Genomic DNA, 13,394 nt, shown 5'->3' with positions numbered 1-13,394 from the left:
CCCCAGTTACATGGCAGCCTAGAACATGTCCCCCCAAATTTCCAAACATTCCTGGGGGCGGATAGCAGCCCCCAGAGAACCATGAATATAGAGCGGTCGCCAGAAGTGGGGGGTGGGAGGCGCAGCAGGGGCCTCGATGGGACAGCTGGGCTGCAGGAGAAGAGAATCTGATGGGTGATGCTACATGACCCCAAACTGCTCCAACTGGACGTGGTGAGCTGAGCGCATGAGAGGGGCCTGACGAACAGAGTCAGATCATCCCAGAGGGAGACACACGAGGTGGCTCCAGCCGAGATAAAATGCTCTGATGCCCATTTGTCAGCATCATGAACCACGACCCTTATGTGGGGGAAGACAGGATCTCCTGCCAACCCACAAGGCATGTCGCCTCCCCTCTTACAGATGAGGAAACCGAGCTGGAGACACGAGGGCTCGTCTGAGCGGGAGAGAGGTGAGTGGGAGGGGCGGGGAGGATGGGCCTGGAAAGAGAGAGAGATTCTAGAACAGAGCAGGTGGGACTAAGTGACAACCTGGATGGGCAGTGGGGGAGGGGGCCCCAAGACCCAGGCTATAGCAAGAGAAGGGGACTCAGGCGCAGCCTCTCACGTTTCTGCTGAAGGCAGACCCTGTGGCGGAGACTCCAGCAGGGAGCTGGAGCTGTGAAGTAACTGGGATAGGGAGAGGTCCTGCCAGCTCTGCTTCCTGGGCTCAGGCTTCCCAGGGAAACGAGAGCAGCGGGGAGCTGCCTCGGGGACCCCACCTCCCGTCTGGAGGCAGCTCTTCTCAAGGAAGAAGCCAACCTCTTCGTGCACGCCAGCTATCCCTCAGCAGCCCCTCAGGGCCTCACAGATGGTTCTTGAAGCCAGAGGCGAGAAGGCAAGTCATTGTGACCAGACCTCAGATGAAGGAAGTCTTGGGGGGCCTCTTCAGTACCCAATGGTATGAGATATAGAGACACCAGAGGGCGCTCTATTCAAATAGCAGGGACAAAAGTGGTGTGTCCTCCATCGGAAAGAGGCTTAGTATTTTGAGAAACCTTAGGTCCAGTGTTTCCCAATGGAGCTGCTACTGGAACTCTAGAGAGGCTGTTTCTCCCCTGGAGGGTGGTATCCCTACCACTGCATTTTTTTTTTTTTTTTTTTTTGCCATCCTTGAGCCCCTCCATGTCACTGTGACAACCCAACTCCCCAAGTTTTGTTTCCAAACACCCCCTCTCCTGATAGTCCCTGCTCCTCACTGACACCAGAAGATGGCTTCCGGTGGCCCTGGGGAGCTTGGCCGTCTCCGCTGTCCCAAACCAACAGAGGGATCCGGCACCTCCCACTTTGACCTTGTGAGTTAGGCACTCGCAGGCTCTGGGGGCTGGCAGGCCCCATGTTGGCTGGCGCTCGTGCTCATGAGGACTCTCCTCCTTGGGAGGTAGGTGTTCCCGCATGCTATCGTCCCTTGGGACTGGGTGGGACGAGGGCTGCATTGATCACACTGGGGACACAGACACAGGACCCTGAGACAGACACCACACCCCAGGGAGCAAACACGTGGTCACACAGAACACAGCTTGCACAAAACTTCCACAAAGCAAGTCCGCAACAAGGCACCCTTCTGAAGCCCAGAGGGCCCCACAGTGTGAGTTGTGAGATGTTTAGATCATTGGGTTTCCAAAGATAAGCACCAACGGTAAAAAAAAAAAAACCAGCAATGATATTCCAAATATTTACCAACCACTGAGTCCTGGACCCCGAATGGAGACCGGTGTAGACAGCAGAGTGAGCAGTGCCTTCATTATCAGCCCCGCGAACAGCCTGTGGGCAGAGCCCGAGTCCCCTGTGGGACACCAGGCATGCCAAGGTGGCTGCTTGTGCAGGACAGAGGTGACTTTTGGGGAACACGCACCAAGGTAAATGGCAGTCCGGGCAGGACTTAGGAGGCACGCTATCAGCTCCAGTGCAGCGACTAGAAAGCCGGCTGGAGAAAGACCCAGACTGCTCCAGTCCTCAGCACGCAGCCGGCTCCCATCCCCCGCCAGGGAGCCCGGTGTTCTGAAACAGAGGCGGCCTGCGAGTCCCACGAAGGTGGCCTCTGCTGGAAAGCGCCTGTGGGCACAGCCCGGCCCGGGGAGACGCTCACCGCCTCTCACCACAGACGGTACCACCTCTTCCTCCACAGGAAGAACAAACATTGCAAACCGAACGTGATTCTTACCCTCCTTCGAAGATTTTGATCCTCGCTGGCTCCCCTCTTTTGGAGGCAGGAGCGTCCTCCTCCGGCTTCCCTCGCTTCTCTTCTTCCTTCTGCACTCTAGCTAGATCTTTCTGGCCTTCCGGGGAAACCAGCGAAGGGAGGTGAACCTGGCCCACCGCAGGAATGACAAAATCACTGCCGTTAACTGGGAGTACTGGAACAGGGCCGTGGATGGCGCTGCATGCTTACACCTCACTGTGTGGGGCTCCCTCACTCTTCCCTCCACCCTGTGAAGACGTGCTAGAAGCTCCAGCCGGCAGAAAGAAGGACATGGATCCGCAGAGAGCTGAACTCCCTTCTTCAAGGACACCTGGTTAGTTGGTGTCAAAACTGGGACTCCCACCAGGACTTTCTCCAGGGTAGACCAGGCCTTCCCACGGGAGCTGTGTTTGCTTTTCCTTTCACACTAGTCTAGAACCTTCTGGGGACAGGTCCTCATCCTGATGTCCTCGGTCACACCCGCACCCAAAACAGGGCCTGCCTCAGAGAAGGTGCGTGAGGGATGGTGACTCCACCCCGGAGATTAGCTGCTCCAACTCTCTTTTACAGATCAGAAAATCAAGGTCACCCTGCAAGTTAAGGGCATGGGTGCAGGTCTCCTGAGGGCCCTGAGCAAGGCTTTGTGCACTCACTGAGGGGCATGCACCTGGGGGGGACGGTGTGCAGGCTCTGGCCGGTAGTCTAAGGGAACCCATTCTCTTCACAGAGCTACGGGCCTCAGTGGTGAGAGCGGGCTCAGGAGGGAAACAGGTCCTCTAGACCCCCTGATGGGAGCACCGGGTGGGCACACCCCTGAATAGGGAGCAGTTGATGTTGGGCTGGGGGATGAGGCCAGCCGTGCCCAGAGTGAGACTCTCCTACTTCATGTCACTGTCAATTAAGGTCATGCTTCCAGCCCGTGAGAGAAGGACCCATGTCTCCTGGTGCCCGGACAATCTAAACCACGGGCTCCGGGGTCAGCCGTGCCGCCTGCCCCTATAAGGGTCGCGTGGCCTGAGCAGACAGGGAGCTGGTTGGAAATCAGGGGATCTGGGTGTTAGTACGATGTAGGCCACACTGCAAGCGGAGCCACCCTCAGGTGGATTACTTCTCTTTCTGGGATTAGTTCACCTCCAAGGGGATTTAGATCATCTTGAAGATCCATGCCAGGGCCAACGTGTATGACTTAGTGACCCCCCAAACAGTCTCTTCAGGATGAGAGATGAGGAGTGGAAACTGAGCAAGGATACGGACTGCTGCTTTGGCAGAAGGCAGCAGATTTTGGGCAGTGCCCATGGATTTCCAGAGCACGCTGTTTTCACTCCTATCTCGGCCTGCCATCTGGGCCATCCGTGGAATGACCAAGGGGCCTTCCACAGGCCGATGGATGACTTCTCTCTCACAACCAGCTGTGATGTCTGCGCGAAGCTGGAGGCTGGTTTGGGTGACAATGTGCCATCCTATCAGGAAATACTGTTAGAACTGAGAGGGGGACAAGGAATCCATGTTGGCTTTTAAAGACAGTAATATGATTGTCTTTAAATCGTAAACATGATTACTGAGTGCTGGTGTGCCAAGCACTATTCCACTTTGTATATTTTAACTCACTTATCTCCACAGCCCTATGAGCTGAGTATTTTCAATATCTCTAGTTTATAGATGAGGAAACCAAGGCACCGACAGAAGAGGTAACTGGCCCAAGGTCACAAAGCTAGTAAGTGAGGTAGTGGGATTCCAACTGGGGAAATGTGGCACTGGAGTCCTTGTTCTCAATCTGTCTGCAATATGTGGTTGTCAAAATGACCCCCAAGAGAAAAAAAAAGCAGGAGAAACTGGGGAATGGAATGTGGCTGCAAAGTGACTTTTGTCACTAAGCTGTGGGTTCTTCAGGGCTTAGATATGGAAAAAAATACCTGTGGCCCAACTGAAACCTGATAGGGTGGCCTAGACCTACATGAAGATAGTTTGGAAGATCTTTAAAATGGTAAGATAGCCCAAAGGGCCTTTACAGAGCAACAACAAAGGATGGAAGCTACAAGATGACAAACATCAGCTCAGTAAAGAACTTTCTTAAAGCACTGTCCAAAGATGGGTTGGGTTGTACCAAGAGGTGGTGAGCTCCCCATCACTGGAACTAGGTGAGCAGAGGCCAGAGAGAGAGGTTGTAATTGTAGAAAGGCATGAAGCAGTGGGTCATGCAGCTATACGAACGCACCATATGGGTGCACTTCTGGCAGGAAACACGCCCGTGAATCTAGCGTTTTATTCCAAGAAAAAATTTGCAGGTTTCAGCTCATTTTATGAAAGCATTGTTTTAAATAAAAGATGGCCAAACTCAATTAAGCTAAATTAACTCTTCCTTTTTCTTACATGGACTTTTAGTGTATGGTCACATTCAAACAGAGAGGCAGTCCAGATCATTGGAAAGGGCTTTGGAGTGAGGTCTAGTTTTGAATCCGGGCTCTGTCATTTACTGTGCGGCCCTATTCAGGTTACCTAACTTCTCTGTGAATTGGCCTTCTCATCCATAAAATGGTGATACAGTACCCTAACTTTCAAGGTAGTTGTGAGGCTGCAAGTAAAGTTCTATGCAACTTGGCCCACAGCAGGGGCACGAGAAGTTGTAAGTATGAATATAATTACAACAGAATCTTGGGTGTAGCTGTGGCCAGGAAGACACGCTGGAGAGAAATCAGTCATGATGTTTATGGCAAACGTGGAAATCTCATCTAGGGATGTCTGTGGACTGACAAGGATATTCAGAGAATAAATCTCGGAAACAATCCTGTGAAGAATATCCAGCTGAGCTAAGGACAAATTCGGTGCACAGAATTCACTGGGTGATAAAAGAAGAGAAGACGAATACAGGAGGAGTTCCCGAACACAGTTTTGTTCATGTGTCTGTGATATGAATTTAGTTTAGTGGATTTAGGCCAGATTTGATCAAAGTGTCTGGTCTGAAGACACACTGATGAACATTTTAAAATCTGCAGTCACTTTTACGGTTTTCTTTCCTCCAATGAGAGAAAAAAGAAAAATCGATTGTCCAGAGTCAGAGAGGTCTAAGTTCAAATTCTGGGTGTGCCAAATACCTGCCACGTGACCTTGACATCTCTCACCCTCTGACCCTTGGGTCCCTCATCTAGAGATGGGAGATGGTCCTGCTGCCTCACAGGTAGAGAGAAGCACCGACTGGATTCGGCACAGTGCCTGGCACACCGAGGCGACTCAATCTACAAGACCAACTGTTATTCCACAAACACCAAGTTGGCATACCTTCGCACAGCCTGGATGCTTAGGCTGGCCTTATCAGGGTATGGGGGTGTCGTGTATCTGAGGCAAAGGGGGAGTTATCAAATTTCAAACTCCCTGAACTTGCAGGGGTCAGTTCGCTCTCTGGCTCCTGGAGCAGCCTCGGGTCAGAGGCACTGAAGGAGTACACGTGACCTTAGTCAGGGCCTGCAGCTACCGCACAACACAGATGGGTCAGGCTGTGAGTGATCTTGCCCCCTAGTGGTGACGAGGAACCCTGCGGCCAAGCTCTGTTGGCTACATCCTGCTCATGGAGAGAAAGCAGGGGTATTTCAGGAGTTGTTTGTGTCAAATTCTAGAAACTCGGGGAGTGGGGAGATTTTGAGTGGTACCAGAGAATGGAAATAGCAGGTGTGGAGAATAAGAAAAGCAGGAAAAGGCTAACAGGACCAGGGAGGAATATGTGGAGTAGCATAAAGTTTTGAAATTCCTGCAGGCCTTTCCATCAGCCAAGTTTTCCAACTCAGTCTTTTGGAGAATTTCATCCCCCCTGTCTCAGACTGTGTCTTTGATTTTACAATAGCAGCTAATGGGAAAGCAGGATGACTTTAAAGCTCATTTTATTGAAACGTATCTAGTCTGGTGATGTGAGGGACACGCTGACAAAGAAACCCAATAAATACGTTTTCTTATAAGGTGGCCACTCACAGCTGACAGGGGAGGGACATCTGCCCACACATCCGGCCCTAGTGATGCAAATAGAACTTGAGGGGACTGTGGCCTTAAAAGCTCTGCAGGGGCTTTAAAACTCAGAGGGGAGAAGAAAAGCAAGGCTGACTTACCTCTGTCATGCGGGGCTTGCGGGAGCTGGATGGCACAAGCCTTCCTGTCTCAGGATGCGGAGCTGTGGCCATGGTGTATGTTTCTTTGCTCACCTTCTGCTTAGACCTCAGGAGGGACAAAGCAGCTTTAGTGGAAACCCCTGGAAGGTTGGGGTTGTACAAACTTATGCACCAACCAGCGTAAACAGAGGACCGCCTATCTGCATGCTGGATGTGATTTGGCTTAATGTAGTTTAAATAGCACCAACTGACATTAGTGGTCGTGTGGAGGCTGGGGAACTGCAGTACCTTCTTTGAGTCCGTACCTTCTTGTGACTTGGCTGGCCTGGGGGACGTTTCTGACAGAGGCAGCGAGCTGGAAGGTGCCAGTGGAGGGAGGTCAGGCTGTTCCTTGGAGTCTTCTTTCTTCACACTCAGTGGGGGCAGCCCTCTTCGGTGAGGCTTCCCGGACGGCTGGGCGTATTCCTTCAACACCTCTGAGCCTGGGGCCGTCGCGTGGGGCAGTGAGGCGTGAGGAAGGGGAGTCATTTCCTTTGGGTCAGATGGATCTGAGGAGAGGCTAGACACTGTTTCGAGCTCCCTCCTGCCCTGGCCCTGGCTGTCCAAGTGGGATTTCTCTGGCCTCTTGCCGTCCTCTGTGCTGGTCAGCACCACACTGCACGGTTTTACCAGCTCGAGTGTTTCATCTGCCTTGGAAGCCTCCTCTTCCTTCACCCTTTTCTGCTGCTGGGTTTCCATGGTAAGTTCCAGGCTGCCAGCTGGCGAAAGGACGCGTTTGCTCCCCCCGACTGCTGAAGAACTCCCCTCCAGGCCCAAGACACTCTCTGATGACAGGGAAGTGCCTTTTCTTTCTGGGAATGTCACAGGGACCCTCAAGTACGGAGTCGGGAAGCTTCTGCTCTGCCCTTCACTTCCGCCAGCCGAGCCAGGCCCGGCCTCGTACACACCTGTCCCACACACAGTCGTCCCTTTGCACGGGGGCTCCTCGCACTTGGGAAGAGTCACAGTTGCTGAGCTGCCTTGGGACTGGGTGACCAGGAGCTGGGAGAGGGTGGTGTACATGGCACTCCCGTAGGACGGCATGTTGGTCTGAATGCGGACGGGCACAACAAGGGACACCATGGTGTCTGGACAGGCAGGTAGGCTCGGCAGAGGGGCTGATGTGGGTGCTGAGCAGCTGGCTGGGGGGGCCCCGGGGGGCAGCTGGACATCACTGCCGTACTCCGAGGTGGGGGAGAGGCCAGTGCTTCCTGTTGCCAGTGGGGCCAGGCTGGTTTTGATCTGGGGCAGATGGCTTTCCACATCCCCAGGGAGCGGAAGCGAGAACTGAGATTGTAGAGGCAGGAAAAATCCAGAAGAGAGTGCCGACGAGGACGGGTAGGGCACGGGGAGAAACGAAGGGGGCTGCCGGAAGGGGATGCTGGCTGGGTGAGGCAGGAGCTGGGGGAGGGGGAGCTGGCCCGGGTGCAGAACCGTAGGTTGAAGAGGAAGCGGTGGGGCCTGAAATAAGGAGGGAGGAAGAGGGGGCATGGAGTATGGTGCGGAGAGGAGGCTGGACATGGCCTGGGTGGAGAAGAATTCCGAGGACTGTCCTGGCTCATGCTGCAAGAGGTGCTGGAAGGAGAAAAGGGAGACAGGCGGGGGCAGGTACGGCTTCTCATGCAGGGGGAGCTGGGCGATGGGGTGGTGAAACACCTGCAGGGCTTCTGTGTAGGGTGGAGTGGACCCCAGCGGGGGTCTGTCCTGCACCTGGCCCTTGCCTCCTGGGGGCCCACTGTGTGAGGTGGCCGCTGGGGAAATCTGGGGCAAGGAGCTTTTGGTGGAAGGCTTACTGCATGAGGGCTTTGGTTCCTCACTCTCCTGTCTTCCCTTGGGGGAGACCTCCGGCTCGGTGTCTGGAGGCCTGCTCAGAGAGGCCTGTCTTACCAAAAAGCATTTCCTTCTCTCTGGCGGGGCCGCCGGGGCTGTGGGGGCCACAGGGGCCGCCGGGGCCGGCACAGAAGGGCCTGTCAAGGACAAGCTGCCATAGTCGAATGATTTGCTGCGTGTCTCGGTCATGTGGGCCGAATGGGAAATGTTGGGGCTTTGCTCCGAGGCTGACCTCCGCATCTCTCGGGCGTGCGGGTGGTGGCTGGGGACAGTCAGCATGTGGGTGCCCAAGGGTTTGGGGCGTGTGTCAGATGAGAGCCCAGGGGCCTCGGCTTTTCCGTGGTCATCCCTCTCGAAGGAGGCGGAGCGGCTGGACCCGCTCAGGGAGACACTGCTCTCCTGGCTGGGACTGCGAGACAGGGGTGCAGAGGACTCAAAGCTGGACTCCCCCGACGACTGGGCCATCTCTGCCAGGCGCAGCCTCTTCTTCTTGGGCGGCAGCTTCTCGGCTGGGAGCTGGGCAAGCGTCTGGCTGCGCTGGGGCCACTGGAATTCCTCTGTCTTCTCGGATTCCTTAGGGGGCGGCTCGGGCTCTGTGTCTGGCCGGTCGGGCTCCTCGGTCACCAGGATCTCAGGGACCTGAATGTTGGGCTGGCGGACCAGCCTGGGCTGCAGGGAGTGGGCCGAGCGTCCGTGAGGGGTGGGTGGAGGGGAGGAGAACGGGGCTGGGGGCTTGTCTTCCCCTTCCAAGCCACTGGGCTGCTCCAGAGAGTCGGACTTCTCGAAGGAGCTGGTGTGCTGGATGACAGAAATTTCTTTGGATATGGTTCTCCTCTCCTTCCCTGACTCTAGGCCAGACCCTGGCTTGGGAGTCCTTGGCTGGAAGCCCGTGGGTCCCTCCAGGGAGGGCACTGACTTACTCGGCTCTGCTGGTGACTTGGTGGACTCCAGGGGAATGTTCCGAGCAGCATCAGATGGTCCGGGGCTACCAAACTGACTTTTCGTCGACTCAAAGGCAGGTGGCTCCTCCTCATCCCCAAGGCTCTTCTCTTTCCTCCTCTTCCTCAGCGGAGTGAGCTCCAAGGTGGTCCCCAGTTTGTAATGCATCATCTGGGACCAGGGCTCGTGCTCAGCCTGACTCTTTTCCGCTTCCGGGGACGCGTGAGCACCTGCAGAGATGGGCTTCGAGATCTGAAGCTCCGAGCAGTAGTACTTTCTGTGGGCTTCGTAGTTGTCCCTTTTCTTGTACCGAGCACCACATATGTTACATTCATAGATCACCCCTTTCGTTTTCAAACCCTTCTTGGTCTTTTTGGTGAGTTCGCTTTCCTTGGCTTCCGGCTCGTCTGCGGGCTTGGAGGCTGGGTCTTTGCTACTGGGCCCCGCCTCCTCCGAACTGTACTCCCCTCCCAAAGGTAGTTCGATGGCCGGCTGGCGCTTGAGCATCCGGGGGTGGGAGGTAAACACGTGACTGCTGCGGCTCAGGGCTTCCGAGTCGGTGATGTGGTCGTCGAAGGAGTAGCTCCCTCGGAAGGTGTGATGGGGGGTACTGAGGGCGCCGGTGGCAGAAGGCATTGAGTGGCTTCTCAGCAGAGGCACAGGGGGGGTGGTGCTGGGCGGGTGCTGGAGGCTCAGCAGTGATTGCTCGGGCTTGGTGGTCTTCTCGCCGTGGGCCGACAGGGGCTCCCGGTAGAGGCTAGATTTGGGTGACTCCATGCTGCTGCGCCTGGACAGCGAGCTCCTCCTCGGCTTCACGCTGTCGATCTCGCTGGTGTCCACCACGGCCTCGTTGATGGTGATGAGCTTGGTGATGTGCTCGATGACCTGCGTCCGGGGCACAGACAAAGGCACCAGGCTGGGCTTGTCTTCGGTGGACAGGGGCAGGAGGGGCTGGGTGGAGGTGGCCGTCAGCATGGTGGTCCGCTGCCCGATCCGCCCGCACTTGCCCAAGATGATCTCGGCATAGGACCTGGCATTGGTGTTGGGGGGGCTGACCTGCTGCTCAGCGCTCTCGGAGCGGGAGAAATACCCCGATTCTGTACTCCCTTTGCTGCCCGGGCTCAGAAACGCCTGCTCATCCATCACCTTCTTCCTCTCACTCAAGCGGAGGGCCAGCTTCTGCTTTATCGTGTGGGTGTCTTCGGGTTTCTGGCTCAGGGGGTGTTCCGACGAGGGCTCCGTGAATGGAGCGGGGTCCTCGAGCGATGGGGCCGAGCTGGACTGGGACAAGGAACAGCGCTCGTGGCTGGAGCCCTGGCTCCCGGAGCTGTACAAACCGCTGGACAGGAGGGGGTGCTTGGGCCTGGGGGAGAGCTCCGCGGGGTGGGCGGACGCGCTGCCGGTTTCCTCTTCCGAATCCGTGCTTTCCCCCTCGGTGGGCTCCTCGAACTCCTCCCCCGGGATCCTCTCCATCTCCAGCCCCGGGGGGTACATCTCGCTGCCCACTCCTGAGGCCAGGCCGGCTTTGATGCGGTGGGCATGGGACTTCCTGTGCTTGTACAGGTTACTCTTGGTCTTGAACGAGAAGCCGCAGGGGCCGCAGGGGTAGGGTCTCTCGCCGGTGTGCGAGCGGATATGTTTCTGGAGCACGCTGGGCTTGGCGCAGGGCCGGCTGCAGTACTGACATATGTACTTGCCTGGCTTCTGTGGTTTCCTCTCCTTCTTGTGTGCCTCTTCTGGGGGCTTCAAGGACACCTGCGAGGGACGGGGCACAAAGACTTTGGGGAGGCCCGGCAGGTCCTCAGGGGGGATGATGGAAGCGTGCGAAGAGAGGAGCTGGCTCGGCGGATGGAGCCCAGGGGTCACGAAGGAGCTTGAGGGTCCAGGTCTCATGGGGTCGACCAGCTGCCACGTGGACCCCTCCAGGAGATGCTCCGGTTTGCCAGGCGACATGAATGCTGGTGTCAGAGGGTGCTGCGGAAGCTGCGAGATGGGGATGGAGGTGTCAATGGAGGACCTCTTGGGGGGCTTCTGCTGCTGGCCTGTTTTCTCCTGAGAGCCCTCCCTAAGAACCGACGGGGGGCCCGGGAAGGGCTGCGGGGCTAGGAGCTCTTGGAGGGGGCCCTCTTGGGGGGCAGCCGTGCTGCTGCCTGCGTATGGGGCGCTGGACGAAACACTGGCCTGCACGGCCTCTCCTTTGGTCAGCCTCTTCCGGGGACTTCCCTCAGCCTTCTTGGTGCCCTTGACACTTTGTTCAGGATCCATGACCCCCACAGAGACTTCAGATGCTATTCAGGGAGGGTTGGGGCAGGCTGCATTTATGAATAATCCAAGTGTCCCAAGGAGGCGTCTGGCTTTGGCCACATTGGTCAAGAGCTGCGGAAGCCAAACCCAAGATGGGCTTTGGGAGTTTTTTTTGCAAGTGTCACTGGCTGCGAGTGGACTCAGAGCAGGTCATCAGGGCCCAAACTATTCACATGGGTGAGGCATGGCCCTCTACTTTGAAGACAGAAAACGCGTCGGCACTTTCTGCCTGAATGTCTGTCGTAGAAACGTCATGAAGGATGTCAATGTCGCCATCATACTGTTTCAGTTGGCAGTGGCGAGTGGCCACCCACAAGTCCCCTGTGTGCTATGCGAACGGTCGGAGGCTAGAGACATCTGCAGGCACGGCCCACTCATCCCTGGTCCCGGCGCTGGGGAAGCCACGCTGGCTGCCTCGGGCAGCTCCGTCCGGCCCCTTCTCCCCTGGGGTCCCGTGTTGGAGATCGGCGGCCACAGAGGGGAAGTCACGCTCTTCTAGTGATGAAAGCACACACACAGAATACACACATACACACAAGAGAAGAGAGAGTTACTGCAACGTGTCCATGACCCGTGCAGCTCGGGCTCTGTGAGACACGGTGATATCCCTAGAAGATTAACGGGAGACACTTGACCAGAGGTCACAGCCCCCGCCTCCATGCACCTGAGCATGGCTCGAACCTCCCTCACCCACATTCACAGTGGTGTTGGGTGACCCGAATGCCACCTGTGGTTCTGAGGACTGTGGCTATGTGGGGTGGTAGGAGCAGGAAGTGGGGGGGGCAGGCCTCTGGGAACTACAGGGCAATTGGGGATGGGAGGTCTCGCTTCCACTCTGAGGCAGGTTGAGCTCCCAAAGCCTCCACTGCCCAATCTATACAATGGGATAACATTAAGTCCTGCCTCAATTGTGCCTTGGGGCTGCAATGGAGATCAACATGATAATGGATATGGATGCCGCTGGACAAATGTGGGCTGGTCCTACGGCTGGTGTAGGAGGAGGTGCTGGGGCGTTATTGAGGGATGGGCTTTCCAAGGGATAGATTATTCTCAGGTTAGTATTATTCCTTCTCTGGCCCTGGGCTCTGAAGGTATCCATGAGGGGCACCATTCATGGTTTTATCGCCCTTGCTAACCCAAGCCCATGTTTCACGGAAAAGCTAAAACCCACCGCCCCAGCCTGGTGCAAATTCACAGTCTAACAATAGCCATGGCTACTCTGCCAAACAACAGCTGGGAGGATCATTCTGGCAGGTTCCTCCAGCTTTTCCTGGCAACCAAAAAGGAGAGGGACATGGGGTCCATCACCAGGCCCTTATAGCCAGAGAGGAAGACATATCTAAGTTCTTTGCAGGAAGCAAAGTCTTGCTTGCAAAGAACTTTTTCATGTGGTACTTCAGACAGGGGCAGTGAATGGTGCACGAAGTCACCTACATCTTCAAATGACAGCTCTCCAGCAAAGGCAGTGACTGACTTCTGTCAACAGAAGGTCACAACTCAGCAAAAGCTATTCTTTGAGCAAGTCAAAGGCTTCCTCTAACTCAGGCAGAGAAGGCAGCCTCACAAAGCAGGCTGAGTGTGCGGAAGGCCGAGGAATCTCATTTCTCATATTACTGTCAGTAGGGTGACCACATAAGATAGCATCATCCAAACTGGGGCACGTTTGAGAGTGAAAGAGGCATGACTAATAATTATGGGGGAGCAACAGGACGAAATCAGGGTTGTCCCAGGCAAGCTGGAATGAACGGTCTCCTTATAATCCATATTTACCTTGTGACCCCAAGCAGGCCCAAGTGCTGTCTCTGGGTGTCTGGTACAAATTTTTCATCTCTGCTCTGGGAACTAAAATTACACCAGGGCCTCCTAATGGAGTCTTAGAGATTGGGTGTCTAGTCTAATCCCCTCACTCGACAGATGAGGAGGCTGAGGCTAGAGGGATGATGTGATTTTCCCTAAAACTTGCACAGG

At 55.7% G+C, this 13,394-nt stretch overlaps 1 protein-coding gene across 14 annotated transcripts in view; it reads right to left on the bottom strand.

The window, feature by feature from the left end:
• Positions 1-13,394, bottom strand: part of HIVEP3 (HIVEP zinc finger 3) — a 448,346-nt gene that overhangs the window by 48,628 nt on the left and 386,324 nt on the right. For all 14 annotated transcript variants that reach the window (XM_078073303.1, XM_078073297.1, XM_078073305.1 and 11 more), the window contains 2 exons: positions 6,315-11,921; positions 2,203-2,348 (listed from right to left, as the gene is read on the bottom strand). In XM_078073303.1, coding sequence (XP_077929429.1) covers positions 2,203-2,348; positions 6,315-11,387 — 5,219 coding nt within the window. In that variant the 5' untranslated portion in view covers positions 11,388-11,921. The remainder of the gene's footprint in view (positions 1-2,202; positions 2,349-6,314; positions 11,922-13,394) is intronic.

Source organism: Halichoerus grypus, chromosome 5 (assembly GCF_964656455.1).
Source record: "Halichoerus grypus chromosome 5, mHalGry1.hap1.1, whole genome shotgun sequence".
Taxonomy (NCBI): Eukaryota; Metazoa; Chordata; class Mammalia; order Carnivora; family Phocidae; genus Halichoerus; species Halichoerus grypus.
The sequence above is the reverse complement of the archived record's forward strand: the minus strand, read 5'-3'. Positions and strand labels throughout refer to the sequence as shown.